General features: G+C 37.0%; 1 protein-coding gene across 4 annotated transcripts in view; it reads right to left on the bottom strand.

Moving 5' to 3' along the window:
• Positions 1–22258, bottom strand: part of Gabpa (GA binding protein transcription factor subunit alpha) — a 29462-nt gene that overhangs the window by 6378 nt on the left and 826 nt on the right. For 2 of the 4 annotated variants that reach the window (XM_055614827.1, XM_055614826.1), the window contains exons 2-8: positions 20227–20329; positions 17448–17592; positions 14470–14554; positions 11283–11528; positions 5052–5246; positions 1552–1605; positions 140–280 (exon numbers count right to left, since the gene is read on the bottom strand). In XM_055614827.1, the coding sequence (XP_055470802.1) occupies positions 140–280; positions 1552–1605; positions 5052–5246; positions 11283–11528; positions 14470–14554; positions 17448–17592; positions 20227–20303 (943 nt within the window). In that variant the 5' untranslated portion in view covers positions 20304–20329. Of the gene's footprint in view, positions 1–139; positions 281–1551; positions 1606–5051; positions 5247–11282; positions 11529–14469; positions 14555–17447; positions 17593–20226; positions 20330–21862; positions 22024–22258 lie in introns of those variants that run through there. The other 2 variants (XM_055614828.1, XM_055614829.1) reach the window with 2 other exon arrangements.

Raw genomic sequence — 22258 nt, 5'->3', positions numbered from 1 at the left:
TGGTTCAATCTGACCCAAGGCAAAAACAAACTTCTCATTTTGTAAATATTAACTAAACACTGCCAGAGAGACAGTTTATATTCATACTTTCATATATATAATTTGACAAGTTTTATAATATGAGTTTATGCAAAAATACCTGTTCTGTTCCCGGGTGAGCTTCTATCTTCTCCTGAAATCCTTGGAGATCTTTGTACTTTAGCTGCCTTTGCACTACTGTTTATAACTTTAATTGTAGTTGGTGTAGCAGACTGCACTGATGCTGGAATAATCTGCACAGCTATAATAATAAAAAGACAAAAAAAGAAAACATACTTTCCTTCTAATATAGAAAGTAAAGATAAATGCAATCAATAAAATTAATGTTTCTTGCTCCACAAGGATCAAATATACCTGGGCACAGGGGTCTTTTCTGAAACTGTTTTTCCAACCAAGGACAATGCATGGATATAATATAGAATCCCTGCTCGGATGTAGCCCATGGAAGCTCAGTATCCAAGTAGGTTCCCTAGTACAGGGAACAGGGACTGTCTCTGACATGAACTCAATGGCTAGCTCTTTGACCTCCCCTCTCCCCCTGATGGAGAAGCATCCTTGCTAGGCCACAGAGGAGGACACTGCAGCCAGTCATGAAGAGACCTGATACCTGATAAGCTAGGGTCAGATGGAAGGGGAGGAGGTCCTCCCCTATCAGTGGACTTAGAGAGGGGCCTGGGAGAAGATGAGGGAGGGAAGGTGGTATTGGGAAGGAATGAAGGAAGGGGCTACAGCTGGGATATGGAGTAAATAAACTGTAACTAATATAAAAAATTTAATTAGAAAAATTAATGCTCCTCTAATTATGTCAAGAAAAGACCTCAGACCTAGGCAAAGGAAAAAGTTGTTTCCCTTGCAGTTTGTGAATCTCAGCTTAGGCATAGTTTTCCACGTTCCAAAGTAGCAAATTAAAATGGCAAATATCCATTATCAAAGTTACCATACACTCTTTTATAGAAATGATTTCCATTATGGTCAAAGTATAGACTACTGGGAACTCATACTTGTCTATAAGACCTTAAGTGACAAACACAGTGCTCACTGGAATTTTAAGAGTAGAAATAGAAACAGTTGATACTGTCTTAAACTTACTAATTGTTGTCTGTGGCATTTTTAGACATGCTATCCAGCAGTCAAAATGAATGAAACAGAGTTGCAAGTATCAACAACTTTAAGTCTCAAAAGTGTTAAACAATAACTGAAAGATCCAAATAACAAGCCTCAAGCATGCATAGTATGTCTATAGAGTATTTAGGGTGGCAAAGCTGGTAGAAAGAAAAAAAAACTATGTGAGAATAGTTGAGGATAATCAGTTCTCAATTTAGAGAGGGAAAAACAGGCTTTCAAGTAAGCAAATCCAACACAAGGGCCTCTATTACTGGTCTACATGGGTTAGTTAAGAAGCCTCAGTCCTCTGGAGTCAGAAATTTATGGTGAAAGCTTTAACTTGACATTATCTAATAACATAGCATTTCTTCCTGATAAATGGGAAATTTTATGGGAATGAATACTCACGCTGGTCAATTGTAACTATCTCATTCATCTGCTGCTCTTGGCTTGCCAAAACATCTGAAGAACACAAAAAAAAATTAATTTTCATTTAAAACCAAAAATATAATTCTCAATAGAGTAAAAATAAATTTAGCAAACACAGCCTTTAAAAAAAGCTTCATGATGAAAACCAAAATCAGTAAGACAAACAAGATACACATCCAACAACTGAAACTTAGAATAAAATTCCTAAAGTTAGGTTTTTAGTAAAACTGTAGTCTTAAGTGCTACAGATTACTCATGTTTAAAATACTGCTCAACAAAAGACTTTTGCTACCAGTTCTGTTCCTTAGAGAACCCTGACTTACACAAGCCTAAACAAAATCCTCTAAAATAATCGTTCATTCAATCTGTCATTTTCCCCAGACCAAATGCTATCCCTACTCTGCCCCACAATTACACATCCCAGGTCCTAGCACTTCAGACAACTATGTCTATCATAACTGCGCCTATCAATTGAAACTGAACCTGTCAGTTATCATCCTTGGACTGAATGAATGAGTCATGAGACTGGGATCCCAAGAAGACAGTAAAGGTGCTTTGCATGGGTCCATTTTGAGATACAAAAGCTGAGAAGAGCTGGGAAACTAAGATGAGGTCTGAAACCTATCTGCCAGATGGAATTTTCTTTGGGGCACATAGGTTTGAAGGCTTAAATAATTATTTGGGACTAGCCTCAGAGAGATACGGGTTTAGATCTTAGCAATCTTAGGTAAAATTCCAAACCAAGGTTATTAATTCACCTCTAAATGAGATCTCATATACCTCACAAGGCTGTTGTGAATGTTAAAGAAAACTGTTTTAAAGAAGCACAATGCAAAGTTAATGTTTCAGTAAACTGAAGATTAATATGCTTAAATCAGACCTCTAGTTCTAAACATTCTACCTCAGAACTGTTCTCTTTTAAAGCTTTGCTTATTTTTTGTTTTTTTCCAGACAGGGCTTCTCTGTGTAGCCCTTGCTGCCTGGAACTCACGCTGTAGACTAGGTTGGCCTCAAACTCACAGAGATCTGCCTACCCCTGCTCCCGAATGCTGGAATTAAAGGCATTTGCTGCTACCACCCAGCTAAAGCTTTGTGGTAGATTTTTCCTCCATACTTTTAAAAGTCTCAATGACAAAAAGTGCTCTTAACACTAACATTATTCTATCTGTCACTAAATGAATTTAAGGAGCTCAGCCTTATGGAAGACAAGTTAGAAACATTTACTAGGTAGCACAGACGCTGGCAACCTGTACACTCAGCTCCAGAACCCTGACTCTCAGAGGCTTGAGCTTGGTGTGGTTCTCAGGGACTCTTAACACAGAAAGCAGAACACAGAAAATTGATAGGTAATCCAAGAAAATAGAGGAAACCTGAGTATCATACTTCTAAAGACCCCCAAATTTTGGCCACGCATCAATAAAACAGAATGCTTAAAAGCAAAGTCCTTGGGATCATGGGGCAGTTATAAGGACACATCAGGACCTAAGGGTATGACTTTGAAGCGGCTCTTTCCCTGAAGACTTTGGTCTTTGCTGACAGACGTTCACATCAAAAGCATGCTGAAGAATTTGTATGCCTGGAATATTTATTTATCTTCTCCAAACATAAAAGACTCTGAAAGAAGTTGTAACTTAGGAGCTACATGGAAATGGGCCAAGTAGTAATCAAGGTAGAAAAGGAGTCCTCTCTCTCCAGACAGCCTCACAAGAGATCACTAAGGCTGAGTAGGCAGCATGCTGATTAGTAACAGTTCTGTCCTAGAAACAGTCCATTTAGAGTTATGCTACAGGCCTTTCTTCTTTCTGCTTATGAACCCTGTTCTGAAAAGACTTACTAACAATAGAAAGTCTGTCAGCCTATGGATCATCAAACCTGTTCTATAAATGCTGAATTGAGCCTTAGATTCTAAAACCAAATGCCATTTTCTCATTAGAGCAGGACAAAGATCCATGGTGGAGAGGCAAGCAATTCTAAGATATATTTATGGAGGCTGTATAACCCTACAGCAGAAGGTCTTTGATGAAAACTCCTGTACAGAGAAGGAAGAATAAACAAGTGTCTTGTCTGCTGACAAGGAAAAGCAAATGAGTAATAGTGTTTACAGTTTGAGAAAACATCAGGTGAATCCGAAAGTGACAGCACAAGAAAGAGTTGATCTGGGAGAGACTGGGAAAACCATGATTTTGGTGGAGACTATTCTAAGTACTATTGTTGTAGTTCCAAGAATTCCAACAACAAAACGTTTCAATGAACATGATTCAGTTGAGACTCTGACACTGAATGACAACCAAGATGTTCACTTTACTCATGTATAAAAACTGAAGCTGGTAAGAACCCTACACAGACAATGAGTATAGTCAATCTCTTAGCAACAATGCAAAACACAACTACAGTCCATTCAAGAGAAAACAAGCAGAGTTTCTTTCCAGAGCTCATCTCTTACTCAATAGCAGAGATGAATCCTGGGTGAAAATGCTAAGCATCAAATTACTGTGTATGATCCTCTTTCCATATCAGGTGTCCAGTAGAACAGAGTAGGAGCCATGACATTTCCATCCATAACTCTAACAAAAAGAACAGACTCTGCCTTACTTATAAATGGAAAACTATGGATGTCTGGCTAGCATCACAACATACTAAACACTTTGAGGGGATGGGTTGCTGGTAAAATGGCTTAAAAGAGACCTTACAAAGAACTAATTATTACTTAATAATTAATTAATTACACCTTAGGAGTTACTAAATTATGGGGTGGACTAAACCAAAACTTTATTTGAACTCTTTGGTCAGCCAGGTGGTTTCTAAGTTTTCTTCATAGTCCCTTAATCATAATCTCAGAGGCTCTCTTAAAATCTTATTTATATAACCAGTAAAGGCATTTAAAAATGCCTAAGCCCACAAAAAAGAAACTAGGAGGGAAATCTCCTGTGATCAATTGATATTAAAGTTTCTAGAAATGCAGGCAATGACTAGGAAAAGACAAGGCAATGATTAGAACACATGAAAAGGGCTAACGAAAGAGCATCATATGAGATTTTAAGGAATTGGATTCTAGCCAGGCTCACATCTGTAATCCCAGCCACTTGGGAAACTGCAGCAAAAGGATCATGAGTTGATGTTAACCATATAGAATGACTTATCATAAAAAGAAAAAAAAAAAAAAGAGATTTTTTGGAATTTGGTATAAGCCTAGCTTAGATTCTTAGTTTGCATATTCCCTGGGTCTAATACTCTGTAGGGATCTTACAGCCCCAGTCTCTTCACATAAAACTAAAAAATCAGGAAAGTAATGCTTTACGGCATAACAATAGGTACTGAGATAATACATAAAGAACTTTTCATACTACCTATAACAATGAATACTAATTATTATAGCTCAAGTGTTTGCTTATTAACAATTAATAAAATAAAAACAAAGTTACAAAAAATAAAATTAAGCTTAGTTAGAATGCAAATAGATAATAACTCTAATTTTATACATTTTCGAAGAAGCTCCAGATGACTCCAGAGAATTTCTCCCCGAGGGACCCGCTGAAAAAAATCTTCTTGGTTGAGACTACATAATTCTCTTCCCGAAATGTTGAGTGTGGTGAGGTCTATATCAGTCATGCTGAACTCCTTCATTACCCAAACCACCCAATGCAGGACTTGGTCTGTGGACCACTGTATAGGATCTAGAAAGAAAAATATTACCTTTAGCCTAGTTCCATCTTATAGAAATTTACAGTTAATTTCTCAATACACATATATACACAAATGAAATCCAGACAGGTGTTTTTGAGGTGAAGCAAACTAATTTCCTAAAGAAGAACTTTTATGCTGATGTTGCATTTTCTCCTCAGTTCTTTCTCAGTTTCTCAATCTGAGTTTCCAGTGGAGTCACTTGGTTCTGCATCAGCTAGTCTGGAATTTTATCATGAAAAACAAACTATAATTGTTCTCTGGTGGGCCAAACGACAACTAAAGTATATTATCTTGGAGATATTGGAGGACACTGCCTAAGCTAAAAATAGTATTTTGTAGCACTGTATGGTTTTGTGTCTTACAAACTTAAATGGGATCCCAGGGAGCTGGCCTCAGTCTTCAAATTGCGTACAATGCACCCTTTCTTCATCCCTTCCAATAAAAGGTTAGCTGTCTTGTACACACCCTTGGTGGCACTTACGATATGGCATTCTAACTACCCGTTTACTCAGTTTTTTCCCCTAGTGGCATCAAGGGCATAATTCTGAGGACTGTGTCTGGTAAATCTGACTTCAGATTGCCTTGAATAGACATTTGTTGAATCTACACAAAGAATACAAAAATTATTCCATCTTGTCTGTTATTTTTACTTCTACAAGCTAACCAAATTTGCAAATAGAAAAATAAAAGATTTTCAGCATATATAAAGATTTCATTACTATATTCCTGGCACCCAATTGCAGACGTTATCTGGGAGCACTTAATGCTGGGTTAATTCTGGCACTGCTACTCTTGCTTTATGATTATCTACTTAAATAGTACTGATCATATACCCGATAAATGAATGTTATTCAGTAAGAAAATATGTGAAAAAGTAAAAATTGGATTTTTTTTTCAAGGAACAATTTATAGTTAAAATAAACCAAAGAAAAACATAAAAACATACAGGATTGAAAGCCACAAAGAAGAGAAGGGGGAAAGTGTAGGAAGATGGGAATAAAGTTTATTTTCTCTGAATGTAAACAGAAAAATAGAAAAATCTCAGGGTGAGGGTAAAGCCAGAAACCTATAGATGCTTAAAAAAAAAAAAAAAAGACAGACACTGAGGTGACAAAGTATCTCCCACAAATTCCATAATATACATGGGTGAAGACAAAGCAATTTTTATAGGATATTGAGTGTGGTCACACTCTTGTAACCTCAATTGTTGAGGAGGCTTGAGGGCAGCTTGTCCAACTGTCAGCTCTCATCTCAGGAAGGAGAAAAATCTACAAGAGCTCCAGGTTTCCAAACCTGTACAGAAGAGTGCAAAGGGAAGCCAAATGACTTGATTCATTCTGACCACAGGAAGCCAGAACAGCCAAGAAGTAGCCACTGAAAGCATAGCAAGCCAAGATAGAAACAAAGACTAAAGAATAGTTTTCCTAATACTGTAGTAGCTGAATACAGGGGCAACAGGGAAGGAATGAAAACAAAAGTTGAGAAGCAAAGGAACATGAGAGCAAGGAAGTGCACAAGGAAGGCTCAAGTAAAAGGAGAAGGAAGAAAACAACAAAAGAAAAAAAAAAAGGAACAAAAAAGATGCTGGCCCTCATGGTGTAGATAAACCTGGATACCTAGGAGTTTGAGGCAGGAGGATCACAGGTTCGAGGTCTGCCTGGGCTTTGCAGTTCAAGGCCAGCCTGGGCACTTACAGAGACCACGTCTTAAAATAAAGAAAGGAGAAGGAGGACTGAGGCTGTAACTCAGTGGTAGAGTGCTTGTCAAGCAGCTGTGAGTCTGTGAACCCAACCTCCACTGTTGCCAAAACAGAGAAGAATGAGAGAAGGGAGAGTCAGGCTGGGGGATGACGAAGGGATGGAGCATATGAGAAGGAATACAGCAACAAACAAGAGCTGAGAAAGCAAGCCACTCAGCTCTGGAATACTACCACAGAACAACATAAGATGGTTCTCAATTAGCCAAGCTACCATGAACCATACCTCCCTTTAAAATATTTAAGAAAGTAAGGTCATTTTACCTAAAAACTTACAAGAAACTATCAAGATCAAGTAAGATAAGAAAAATATTAGTCTGACTTGTTTTCCTCCAATAATACCAGAACATCTGGTTTAATATACTGAACTGGCTGAGTATATTTTGTCTCTTTTCTCAAAAGTAATAGCGAAATGCCAGAAGCATTTTTTTTTTATTTTTTTCAAGATGCACAAGCACAGCAACCAAGACACAAAGTCACAGAGTTGGAGGGGAGATTTCAACTAGTTCTTAGAGCTAGCCACAATAAGCTGGCAACAACCAATTTATTCAGTGAAGAGAAAGTATGACCAAAAGTGTCTGTCCAGGAGGGCCCCAGTGTAAAGAGAGAATGCCTCCCTTCAGGCTGTACTGAATCCAGACAGCAAGAAAGGCAGAAGGGTCAAAAGGAGGGGGCTCATTTAATATATGGCAAGATTATTATTTTAAGAATACATATTCAGTGACTAGACACTAATGCATAATTATGATGAAGGAAAAAATTTTCACCATAACCAAACTAAGATAAAGACCAGACACAAAGATGAAAAAGTCCCAGTGCTCAAGAACTTGAATGTTCCCTAGGACAATAATAATGGAATGGGGTCATCAAACTGAAAAGAAAGTGAAATTTAATGGAAAATGTAGGACTCAGCACTACAAAGGAAAAAAGCTAAGGCAAGAGCTTTAAACTTGTGGAGACTGCTTCCAGATATACGTGAGAATGAGGAACACTAACAGATTACTCAAAGTAGGAAAACGTCTTGATATACACAAACCTATGTAACTACAATAGCATATATAGGAGGCTGAGCAGGAAGACTGCTGTAAGGACAAGGACAAGATGGATACATGGTGAGTTCTAGGACAGCCTGGCCTAGACTGAGACTATCTTAGAAACTAATCAAACAAAAAAGAAATCAATATTCAACTTAGGCAACCTTAAAGTCGTTATAACTGCAGTAGTGATTTTACAACAAATGATCAGTCCTAAGGCAATTAGAGTAACTTAAATGAAAGTTACAAATCAGTTTGTAAAACAGAAAGGAAAGCCAGGTACTTGCAATTCCAGTAAATGGGGAGGCTTAGGCTGGATGACCACAAGTTAAAAGTTCATTCTGACAACATAAGAATTCACCTCAAACAACAAAACAAACCACATAAACTGTGCCACACACACCAGCAAATCTCCAACATGAAAAAGTGTAGAATCTGACTTTGTTGCACACAGAAGCTAGATAAGTCTCATTCACAACAAGATGAGTAAGTGATGAATAAAAGCAGTGTAAAGTATAACACAGTTGTGGCTAGATAGCAGGATGGACGACAAGAAAACTAGTACAGAAGTACTAGTTTTCAGAAGTTGCTTCTGAGCAACTTTTCTTTCTTCCTATCAGACCTGTGAAAGAAGACTAAAGAAAGAAGTTTACCAATATGGAGAAGACAGCTATAGAACTGGACATCCAGTTAGATATAATCTTTAATACTTTCTGTGTGAATATATGTTTATATTTAAGAATCTACATATGTTCTTAGGTGTTAGTATTTGGCAAAACCAATAATTTTTAAAAAATACTTAAAAATATCAAACATAGACTATCATTTTAATATTCATATCTCATTAAGGAAAATACATATTTGACACTGAATTAGTTTTTTTATTAAAGTTTTAATATTTTGTATAGCCCATCTCTTTGGATAGATTTCTAACTACAGTTATTAATTTCATCTTCAGATTAAAGGGCAATACTAAAAAATATCTACACATATAACCACATGAATGAAGAAGTGTCTAAGCTGCTGTCAAGATAGAAAACAAGTTTATATTAATATGAACTGTAGAGAATTTCCCAATGTGTGTCAATATTTCAGAGATTTAAAGTAGCTGTAACTAGTTAATTATATTTCAGTGTTGCTTGGAATTTATCAACAAATTAGTCAAAGAACTGCATGTAGTTATATTAAGTTTTCATGTCCCTTTCTCCCCTTCTCAGATGAGTCCTAACTTTCTGTCAAAAAGCTCAAATAAACTATCCATACAAGCTTTCACATGCCCAAGGTAAATTCCTATATGCCACAATATGGAATTGCATAAAGCTGTCCCTTGGTATATGTGGGGAATTGGTTCTAGGAGGCTGCTACTCCTCAGGAATACCAAATTTCTCAGACACTGCCTCCTACAAAACAGTAGAGTATTTGCTTAAAAAGGATGCATATACGCCTATAATTTAAATCATGTCTAAATAAAACACACAATACAATGCAAACACTGTAGAGTACTTACTACTGAGGGAATAGTGATAAAAGCAAACCACTAACTCTCCATCTGTCTGATAACTTATTTCTTAACACTTTTCTTCTCTATTACCTCAAAAAAAATTCTAATGCAAGTTCTCTGTTTCTGAGTAGTTAATTTATAATTCAGCTTATCTAACTCTAGATAATACTTCTATGATTACCAAACTAGCTGCTACTTTGTATTCTTGACTTTCTCAAAAGCATCTCTAGTCTTATCCACCTACAACTCTCCCTCAAGCAGTGTTACTACAGTATTTCCTTCTGTTTTTAGCTGTGCCATTGGTTTGGGGCATCATTTTGGAGACAGAGTCTCACTATGCAGCCCCGGTTGGCTGGGAACTCAGAGATCTGCCTACCTCTGCCACCGGATGCTTGAATTAAAAATGCATGCCACTACACTTTGCATTTGTGTGCCTTCCTGTTTTCTTTCTCTTTCCCCTGCCGTACAAGAACAGTCTTAGAGCTAGAAATAGTGTTCTTCTCCATGGTGTCCTCAAATACCTACTGTTACTTTTATAGCTTCAAATACAAACACAGCATGAATGAACTCCAGAGTATCTTCATCTCCAGTCTGACATTTGTGCTCCTGAAACTAGGTTAAGGCTAGTTTAACTAAACTGATTATAGAGTTTATCAGACATCCCTACTTCCTCAAAGACTTTCAGAGATTTGTCAAAGGTTATGAATCTAGTTTAGATGTCAAATGCTTGCCCAGCAAGCATAAGGTATTAAGGCTAGTCCTATAAAGGTTAAGTACTGTGTCATCAAAGGCATACTCTGTTCTTGTGTATCATCATTAGTCCAGAATTTAACATAGTACCAGGCAAACAGTAACACATTAATGAAGATACAACTGATTTGTTTCAAGACTATTGTCCTCGTCACTCAAGCTTGAGAAGTTAGGTCAGTACTTGAATATCCTCTCTCCATGTTCACAATCTGTCATCCTTACCACTGTTTACACCTTTCTCTTCCATTTTACTACCAAAGAAAGTACCGAGTCTAAGCAAATCTGGGCAGCATTACTATTGTACAAATGACAAGAACATGCTCTTGTTTTCTTTCCACTCAGCCACTATGTGCCTTATGGGACATATGGGCAACATTCATTCTTTTAGTTATCACTTTCAATGATGTAAAACAGTTCTACAGTGTCAGAGATAAATCTTGATCCAATATATCCTAAGTACTCTTGCATCCATACCAGTCTAAGCTTTGTTCTGAATGTTTCCTGTTTCATGGAAGCATAGTCTCTCAGAATGAACTCACCCCCACTTTCTTCAGACTATGATGCCCACATTTTGTTTTTCTGAGAAAGGGCATGGTACACAAGCCTAAGCTTGCCCTGAATTCATGAACTGCATCAACTCCATTTGGCATTCCTCAAAATATTCAGCTTGATTTCTTTGAGGTTCTAAAGACATGCTTTACTTGTATTAGTTTAAACTTTATGACACCCACCTCTCTTCAACTACACTGTGAGCATGCTAAGGGCCAAATTTCTTCTAATAATTCTTTGTATTCTAGCAATCAGCATAGTATTTGTTCATCATGTGTTCTTAGTATGTTACAAGTCAAAACTAAATATATATATCAAAAAAAATCAACATTCTTTCTAGAAAGTCTACATTAAAAAACATTTTATCATACCCCAGTAGAGTTTTGTACATCTAGATTTAACTCTTACTGCACCGAACCAACAGCTGTCTCATTACCATAGGGGATCCCAAGGCGCTCCTGCTCTTTTCTATAGCCTTCCAGTGCAGCAGCCCATCTTGTCACTTGCTCTGAGGTCTCATCTGAAATGGTTGTGATATGCTTGGTGCCGTCAAGAGTTATCACTTGGGCTTCTTCAACCAGGTGTGCTTCTGCTTCTGCATGGTGAGCATCCGGATCAATGACCACTTCAACCGTTTCCGCCGTTTTAACAATTTCAAGAATGTTTAACTTTGGCTCAATTCCTAACAGTGAAGAGAAACAAAAATATAAATTTAAATAAAACCTCAAGTCACAAAGAAATAAAAGTTTATTTTTCTAAATGAGAGAAGAAAAAAGTGATGTCCTTGAAACAGTGAGAAAGTAAATATATCCTTATTGCCAATAAGTACAATTCAACAGGGACAGTACTACGTTAACATTAATTCTTTTTGCTTTGGTAATTACAAAGTGATTATATAGAAGAATGCATGAACATTCTTTTACTGAAGTGCTAGAGATCAAACACAGAGTCTCATATTCAAGGGAAGTTCTCTAGCACTGGGCTGTATCCACAGCCTACCTAAGACCCTGTTATCAAGAAAACACAGGTGCTGATGATATTTATTTATAAAATAGAAAAAAATTACGTCTGCAATTAATCTTGAAATAGTTGAAAAACAAAAATGTGCTTGAAGAAAAAAATAAAAGCAAATATAATAAAATTTAACACCTATGTAAAGACTATCCAAAAATGCTTTACCTAGTGCTGTAAGTTTTTAACAATAAATTGTACCTAAGTATATAACTTGACAAGCATTACCTATATAATACCAGATGGTAAAAAAAGTGGCACTTCTTATAACAGTAATGTAAAGTACTGACATGAACTGAAAAAGTTGGAAACCACAGGAGAGTGCATAAATAAGTAGCTATACATTCACGATTCTACAAACTTTCTAAGAAAATTAAAATGAGAACACCCCATCCAAATAAATAACATCAAATACAGGCAGGCTGGCCATAAACTCACTACAGAGCTTACCAAAATACCAAACTCCTTATCCCCCTGCATTTGCCTCTTAGGTACTAGGATTGCAAACCACTGCTTTTGGCTGGCTGCCTTCTTTTTACTTTATCTGGTGTGTGTGTGTGTGTGTGTGTGTGTGTGTGTGTGTGTGTGTGTGTGCGCGCGTGCGCGTGTGCGTGTGTATGGGTGTATGCATGCACATGGAAATCAAGAGTTCATATGTGACATCTTCCTTAATCTTTCTCCAACTTACTTTCTGAGTCATGATGTTTCACTGAATCTGCACCTTACCAATTCATATGCCTGGATAGTCAGCAAGCGACAAGAATTTTCCTTTCTCTGACCTCTTACATTGGGATTCTAGGTAAGCACCACTGTGTTCAACTTTTCACATGGTGCTTGGAATCTGAACTCTCAGGTGTTCATGCTCACTCAGTAAGAACTTGACAGACAGCCATCTCCTCAACCCCTCTATCTTCTGACCCTAAAGATTGTCTGACTTTGTTCAATCAAACTCCTATCACTTAACCCAAATCCTAAACAAATTCAAACCCTATATTAAGAACTGTAGTTTCTGTGAAGAGGAAAAAATAAAAATGAGGTGATTTCTCATTACAGAGCCTCCTCAATGGAGATTTAGTCAAGCAAAAACTTAATGCTTTTTCAGAAAACAGAATTATATTTAGAAATTATACTCTTCCGATGTCTATCCTGTTTGCCTTTCTGAATGAGGATTGATCAATTTACCTAGGGTCCTCCTTCATGCTTCACTTCTTTAGGTATACATATTTTAGTATGTTTATTCTATATTGTATGTCTAATATTCACTTATAGGTGAGTCTATACCATGTGTGTCTTTGTGTTTCTGGGACATCTCACTTAAGATGATCTTTTCTAGTTCCCACCATTTGCCTGCAAATTTCATGATTTCCTTGTTTTTAAATGCTGAGTAGTATTCCATTGTGTAAAATGTACCACAATTTCTGTATCCATTCCTCAGTTGAGGGGCATCTGGGTTGTTTCCAGATTCTTGCTATTACAAATAAAGCTGCTATGAACATGGCTGAGCAAATGTGCTTGTTGTGTACTTGAGCATATTTTGGATATATGCCTAGAATGGTTATAGCTGATCTCGAGGTAGCACTATTCCTAATTTTCTGAGAAAGTGCCAGATTGAATTCCAAAGTGGTTATATAAGTTTACATTCCCACCAGCAATGGAGGAGGGTTCCCCTTTCTCAAACAGAGAACAGGACAGGAGCCACTATAGAGGGCCTCTGGAAGACTCTACCAAGCAGAATATTGAAGCAGATGCTGAGACTCATAGCCAAACTTTGGGCAGAGTACAGGGAATCTTATGAAAGAAGGGGGAGTTGAAAGACCTGGAGGGAAAAGGAGTTCCACAAGGAGAGCAACAGAACCAAAAAAACTGGGCACACAGGGCTTTTCTGAGACTGATACGCCAACTAAGGACCATGCATGGAGATAACGTAGAACAGATGTACAGATGTAGCCCATGGCATCTCAATCTCCAAGTGGGTTCCCTAGTAAGGGGAAAAGAGGCTTTGATTATATCCCCGAGGGGAGCCTTAACAGGCCACAGAGAAAGACAACACAGCCAGTCCTGATAAGATCTGATGGGCTAGTGTCTGATGAAAGGGGAAGAGGACTTCCCCTATCAGTGGACTGGGGGAGGAGAATGGGGGGAGCACAGGGAGGGAGAGTGGGATTGAAAGGGGACAAGGGCAGGGGCTACAGCTGGGATACAAAGTGAATAAATTGTAATAAATAAGTACACAGAAAAAAATTATACCTTAAGAGTAATGGTATACAGCTGTAAAAAAATATAGCATTTATTATAAATTGTTACAGAATGGGAATGAATATGATAAAATACAACGAAATTCTCAGAGAATAAAATGTTTGAAAAATCCAGCTCTTTATGATGTGATTCTGCTATTTATTGCAGTTTCGTATGCACCACTATCTAATTTATGTGCAATGTGCTATACTTTCAGTTTTACCCTGACAGATACAACTACTTAACAAAAGTGTGAGTATAAAATCATGCAAATCATATGGATACTCATCTAAAAAACCTTTAACAAATAAATTTAAGCTATCTTATCATAAAAACATAAGTTAAATTTTAAACACTTGTCAATGAAAGTAACTTACCTTGGTAAGAAATTACCTGTACACTAAGCTGTACAGTCCCATCTGTTTTCACTCCTTGGTCAAACAAGCTTCGTTCTGGATCCAGCTAAACATAGATAAACAAGATTATTTTAGCTCAGTTACTGTTGATGGTTTATGATGGTTTAGTATATCAGTATAACAAATGGGCCTAATTTCTGAGCATACTAATTAAATTATAAAAGTGTATTTAATTATCAAAGTTGTCACATTACTTATTTGCTAAAACTAAAAACATTTTCACCATTGAGGAAGTAATAGAGGACAGCAAAATCCCACCAAATTAATTTTTCTATATTTGGTGTAGACTGTAGTTCTACAGGCAGACATTCTGCAGCCATTCCCTGCCATTGCAAAATTATCTCACATGGCAGTGTTCTTTGGGAGCTCTGCAAGCTCAGCTTGGACCTGAAATAATGCAAATAGGTAACTCTTCATTCTGTGCATGCATTTAAAGTAAAAAATAATGCAATGTTTATCATAAGGAAGATGTTAACTAGTGGCTGCCAGTTTACTTAAGTTTACTAACATAATCATGTCTTATCTCCCAGGTAACTAATGTCACATATTAAAACTAAGGATTCACTCTAAATCTCTGGACACAAAGTTATTAAAATTAAAGGACTGATGTCCTGAATACTGGATCTATTTTTGTCATAATTCCATATTCTTGGAACAATCGTGCTCTTTTCAGCTGCGCATGGTGGCACATGCCTTTAAGTCTAGCACTCAGGGAGGCAGAGGCCAGCAGATCTCTGAGTTTAAGGCCAGCCTGGTCTACGAAGTGAGTTCAGAACAGCCAAGGCTACAGAGAAACCCTGTCTCAACAAACAAACAAACAAACAAACAAACACGAAAACCCCAAACCAACCCAAAATATTTTTCTTTTTCCTTCATATCTCCTTCTAGTGAATGCACTCTCTACCATGGCTTACTAATGGAATTAAACTAAAATAATTTTGACTTCTAATATTATATTACTAGCTTGGAACAGGCTTCCATCATAGTGTGCATACATACTGTTGAACATGTAATCTCCTTTCACTATCAAGAATTCAGTCATGGTACAATCACAATTTCAATTATTTACACTGCCTTATACATAAAACCAACAGTACTAAGTGGACTTCATATCCAACCTGAGCAGGAACAAAACAAACTGTAACATACTGGATTGACTATATGTGGTAGTTTCTACTTCTTAATGTAAATCTTTGCCTGACATTTAATTCTCTTAACACCAAGATTTTCCTCTGTGTCTAAAGGACACTAGCATTACCCACTAGAAGCTATGGCCAATGTTATATATCTTGAAAAGTTACGCTCTCGGGTCCTAAACACAGCAGCACACTAAGACAAGGACAAACAAGGACAAGGCTCCAGCATGGTTCATTGTGTAGTATATTCTTTAAAGAACAAAAACTCAGTGACTGTTTGTTCCAGCAGGTTTCAAGTAAGCATTTATCTGATGATAAAGGTACTCCCAGAAGCAGCAGGCACCCCAATGCCAAATGCATGCTTGCATTGACATCAGTAACAGAAGCTGCCATGCTCACATTCCTTGTTCAGATGAGAAAAGGTGCTTGAAGAGCTGGGAAATGCCTATTGATCCAAGCACAGATCTCAGGCTAATGATTTATACATACGTCCATTTATCCAGAAAATGCTTACTGAGAAACTCCTTTGTAGGCCCTCTTTCATTATGGCTAAAACAGGTACTCCTTCCATCACTGTAGATTATAACTAATAAAATGGTGATTTTTAAAGATTGATATGATTCAATAGGATCATTTGGATACATTCTGTTCTAAGAGTTATAGTTTACCACTTTTAGAGACTAATTTGAATTCTGAATTTTTGACTTGAAATTCTGGTTTTAAAAGACTTGTTTTCAACTGTCTACAAAAACATGAATAAAGATCTTTATAAATATACCATTGCCATCACACAGGAACAATTCCTTGATGTGGAACTGTTATTTTACACTTCTAATAAGATACTAAATATCAATTGCTTTCAAAAGACCATGTTAACTTATCTTTTCACTTCTAAGAAGAAACTTAACATGTTGTTTTAAGTACATTCAACCATAGTCCTTAATTTTAGAAGAGCAATATCCAATCACCATTAACATTCACTAGACATACATTGAAAAAAAAGATTAAAATATGGCTAATGGTAAGTAATACACAAATTCCATTAACATTTCAATTTACTTTATAACAGAATATTGTTTAATAGTAACTGCAAAGGATTTGAATTGTAAAAATAACAAGGTAAAGCTCTGTAATAATGAAAAAATTGTACAAGACAGGCAGGAGGATTACAGACAGTACAGAACAAAGCAAAGCAAACAACTCAGATGACAAAATATACATTTGTATATTAACGGAAGAAAAGTATATAGATGCCAGTACATACTTGTGAGTTTAAGAAAAGTCATGGAAAACTATTCCAGTGATCCTATTAAGGCTACTACTACTTCTTATACATTAAAGTATTACCTCCTGGAAAAACGTACAAGTCTGTGAGGCTGCTTTAAATATGCTATAATACTACAATGAGAAATCCTACTGCAGCTAATGCTAAGAAACAGCAACTGATATTTAAAATTTACTACCAGAGAAAATGGAAAGGAAATAAAAACAATTTAGTCAAGGGATCTTGTTTTAAAGGTAAGAAAACTCACATAAAAGCAAATGTCAGTCAGCACAAATTTTTTATTCTCCAGGGTCAATGTTCTTCCCACTACTACAGTTTTAATTTGATTTCTATATTTAATTTTATTTCATTTCGTACTCATAAAGTGAAAATGATTTATGATTCATTCATTTCAATTTTATTGCTCAATCTTTTAAATTTTAGGTTCAGGAAATTTGCTGGAAGAATTATTTCTAAATGCTCAAATTTTATAACATAGGTTAAGTCCATTTATAGATATCAATAGAGATAAATCTTACCTGAATATCCTGTAGGCAAATTTCATGAGCGTCCAAAGAACACTGCAGTCTCGGTTCTAGTAGTTTCTTTAAATTGCCTATTGGTTCATTGATGTCTATGGCTTGGCTTACACATTCAGCTGGGGCATAGGTTTGTTCCACAATGCTATATGTTAAGGGAAATAAAGGTTAATAACTACGTTACCCCAATGTAAAGGTTAAACCTATGCTCAAAACAAAATATACCAAACCTCACATCATCTTTGATATTCTTTTCTCTCCTTACTATGTCTGAATTCATTTCTTCTTTGATACTGTGCTAGACTCATCAGCTAGTGTTCTCAATATAAATACTAAATTTCATAGCTAATTTGAAACTTAAAGCACTCTTGAAAACATGCTTAGTTAAGCATACAAATGTACATTCCAGCACATAAATACAAGACATACCCTACTGAAGGGAAAACATGTGCCTTTAAATTACATCTTCAGTCATTTTCAAGAATTTTACAGCCCAGAAACATGACAATACATTGTGTCCTTAGAAACTGCACAATTTGTTGGGATGGTGGCCCAAGCACTTAGAAAGTAGAGGCAAGAGGATGGGGAGTTCAAGGTCATCCACTATCCCCAGTTCCATAGAGAAATATAAACCAGCCTAGGCTATATGAGCCCCCATGTCAAAACTAAACCAAAACAAACCAGAATTTATCATTTCTACTAATCAATTTCCTTCCCAATATAATCTAGTAATATAAATTGATAAATGTAATATAAATCAAATGCTTGCAGCTTAATCTAAATACTAAACAATTATTAATATTAGCCTTACTCCATATTATTCTTAAAGTATAATGCCCCTTAAAACTTACTTAGGACCTCTTGTGTATTGTTATTTCACAATTCAAATAGGTTTGAAGCTTTGGTAAGTAATTGTACATATTCTTTGTAATTGCTTACAGGCCAGCAAAGAGAAAACTGAAAAAATACTTACTTTAAATATGACTTAAACCTCTTTAGAGTTATCAAAAATATGTATTAAAACTAAGTGAAGTGGGGACTGGAGAGATACTTCAGTGGTTAAGAGCACTTGAGGACAAGACTTGATTGCAGGTGGCTCACATCCACATGAACTCTAGTTCCATGATGATTTGATACATTTGCCTCTGCTGGCACGTAAACTCACCCACATACACTCACACTCAAGACACATACCTTGGGTGGGCCTATACAACAGCAAACACGAGAGATCCTGTCTAAATAAGCTGGACGATGAGGACCAATACCAGAGGCTGGCCTCTGACCTCCCCATGCATGCAGTAGCATGCAGGCTCCCCATCAACACAAACATGTACAAGTGCATGAGTGTGCCCACATATACAATTTGTCATTTTATTTTCACACATTTCCAAGTATAATGACACATGCAATATTTAGCGAATATATACATCACATTTTAAAATTATTATTTATTACAATTGAGTCAACTTTGTATCCCGGCATAGGCCCCTCTTATACATTTTCTTAAAACATTTAACATTTATAAAACAGACTCACTCATGATAATACTACCTTAAAATAAGAGTACTATTAATTTTGGTTAATGTAAAATTTTTTGTTTTGTTTGGCTTACTCAGTGAACACTTCTGGTGTATTTTTGGCTATAAGCACAGCAGCCTATCCTTTTTAGTAATAATGATTTTTAAAAGATCCAAAAGCTACTTTAAAACAGAATATAAATTTTCACTTCTGTATGAATAGGGAATACTAAGTTTTTCAAGATCTAAACCTCGGGAAATCTGAAAGTCTGAATAAACAGTTTTGTTTTGAAGGGATGTGGATGATGTCACACTATTGTTTCTCAGTTCCTATAAAGCAAAGCAACAGCTGCTATAGCTGGACACCTTTGGCCTTCTTTACACACTGATCCCCATGGTAACAATTACTCTCCTACCAAGACACCTGAGAAGGACCTGTGGTAAATCCTTTCTGTGTTCTGTGGATCATTGAGTGTGTACATAAACATGCACGCTAGACTCCAATTCTGTAGCTCTTTCCCCGACCTGAGCAACAGCTGAGGTGTGTGACTAAAAGACTAAGGTTTTTTAGGTTGAGTTATGTAAGAGCCACAGTAGTTTCTACCCTATACCCTCTCAGACCATCTGTAAAGCCCTAGAGAAAGGCTCACTAGGCACATGGAGGCTTCCTGCCAACAGTATCAAGAGTGATCTCTGGGGCAGATACTATAACTCCACATCAGTCTTAGGTGACTGTAGACCAGATTGACAACTATAAGCTCTTGAAGTCAAAAGCCCCCAGTGTTCCTGACTCTCTAAAACAAGCTTCAGTAATAAACCTTTTCATGTTGGTCAAAGTGCTCATTTAACTAAGTTGCTAGATTTTGGCATAATTATCTATCTATCTATCTATCTATCTATCTATCTATCTACCTAAGAGAAACATGCATTCTATTCTTTTTTCTGCATCTATCTATCTATCTATCTATCTATCTATCTATCTATCTAGAACATACATTCTATTCTTTCTGCAGTAAAAGACAAATGCTTGAAAGCTCTCTTAGACCCTGAAGTTTTACACTTCAGCTGTCTTCTCCACTAATATCCTCTAAATGTAAGTTATCCTGGCCTGTCTTTTGCTGCTATACAGAACCCCTCCATGACCTACCAATCCCAATTAGCTTTAGTATATTATCTCATTTCCTGCCATATAGAGGCCTGGTCCTTAACTATTAACTTGGAATACCAGTAATATTAAAAACTAATCAATTAAAAGTGTTGACCTTTCTTCTGTGCACTCTGGTTTCTCAGTCCCATCGATCTCAATTTCTATCAGTTCCTCTGCTTCTCTCTTAGTCATGGTTGAAGTACTTCAAAAGTTCAGACCTGGAAGAGTTAAATTTTAAGAGAGTTTTAAACATCATCTACAGGAACAAAAATGATATTCAAGAAAGAGACTAAAACTGAATTAAAGCAGAAGAGGAAGAGGTACCCTATAGACATAGAAGCTCACACATAGCATTTAGAGGCTAGTTTTTGTTTAAAGTGGCCTTTATTAGCCTGATGTGATGATTTTATTACTCTAATTATTGGAACTTGTTGGCCCAGTCTAAGGCAGTAAATTAATTCAAGTCACTACAAAAGCAATTGAAAGATACATCAACTATACTAAAGCAAACTGGATACAAACCTGCAGTTTAGCATAGAGATGGATTACAACTGTCTAGCTAAAATCTGATTTGATAACATAAAGATTAAAATTCTTGTTTAATGCACAAGTTACAGTTACAGAAAAGTTTCTACAGCACCTGAAAGTGGCAAAGGACTATACAGCAGGATAGACCAACCCTTCAGTTAATTGATGACCAAAAAGAGAAAAAAAAAATTGGACACACTACCAAAGTTAGCGAAGCATAGCACAGAAAAAGGAAATTCACACAAAGAAAATGAAAAGATTTCAGGGTATGAAGAAATACACAGGTGCAAATCATTCCAAAATAAATTTAAAACTAATTATTCATGTTGTATTGTGTATTTCCAAGAAAATAGCATCAACATTAAGAAAAGGACAGCACATACATCTGTTTTGTGTGATTTGTGTGCCTATCAAGCAAAAGCCAAATCTGATTAAAAATTAAAGAACTAGCCGGGCATGGTTGCGCATGCCTTTAGTCCCAGCACTCAGGAAGACAGGCAGTTGGATCACTGTGAGTTTCCAGGCTAGCCTGGTCTACAAAGGGAGTGCAGTACAGCCAAGCCTACACAGAGAACCCCCCACCTCAAATAAACAAACAAACAAATAGTTAAAAACTGATGACCTCATTCAGGTGAAGAGCATATGGGTTTTCAAAACTATTATTTTTCTTTTCAGAACTGTAGAGCTGTTTTATAGGTGCCAGAGACTCAGGTGACCCTGTTAATTCAGTACTTTGCCTCTCCTGATTCCTCCAACTTAACACCTCACTTAGTACTTAATTCCCTACAAGATGTAATTCTGTACTAACAGTAAAGGTAAAAATTATCTTAAATCCAGTTAGCATCTAGGTATGCATACAGATGGGGGAACATGCTAATGAGGTGGAGTAAGGGTAAGGGGTTGCTAAGAACGTGAAAATGGTGAATCTGTACAAATATTTACCAGCAGTCAGACCTATCATTAGTTCAATCTACATCTGTGATTTTTAAAATTGCACTTATTGCCAGACATATGATGCACACCTTTAATGCCAGCGCTCAGAAAACAGGCAGATAAACTCTAGGCCGGCCTAGTCTACATAGCAAGTTCCAGGTCAGCCTGGCTAGTGTGACCTCCACACACAAATACACGTGTAATGTGCGCGTGCGCACGTGTGGCTCTAAGTTCTTTCTGCCACGTGAGTCCCAAGGGTTGCACTCAGTCTTGGCAGCAAGTGCCCTTACCTGTCGAACCATCTCAATGGCCTACCTCGGGATGTACTGTCAAAAGACTACTCATCATCTTGAACTGGTGCACTGACACCACTCTGTACTCTATTGATCCTAAGGGTGGAATCCCTAAACACCACCGTTGTGTTCACTACGTTGGTGCACTACACCAAAGACAAAATAGAAAAAAAAAAAAAGCTGGCAAGCTGTATTAACTTTCTCTGACTTTTCGGTGAAAGAAGTCCTCACATGGATTAGTATGGCAATGGTAGGATTCTGAGAGAGTGCCAAGGAGTGGGGGTGGATCTGGAGTGCGGGGACCGCTGAGTCGGGTCAGACTGGAATGGCATCTCCTAGAGGCCCGGCGGCGCCCGGACTCGGGGGAGGCAGCACGCGGAGGCTGGACCGCGC

Source organism: Psammomys obesus, unplaced genomic scaffold (assembly GCF_907164565.1).
Source record: "Psammomys obesus unplaced genomic scaffold, mPsaObe1.curated_primary_1811, whole genome shotgun sequence".
Taxonomy (NCBI): domain Eukaryota; kingdom Metazoa; phylum Chordata; class Mammalia; order Rodentia; family Muridae; genus Psammomys; species Psammomys obesus.
Note: the sequence above shows the minus strand (reverse complement) of the source record. Positions and strands in the feature narration are given on the sequence as shown.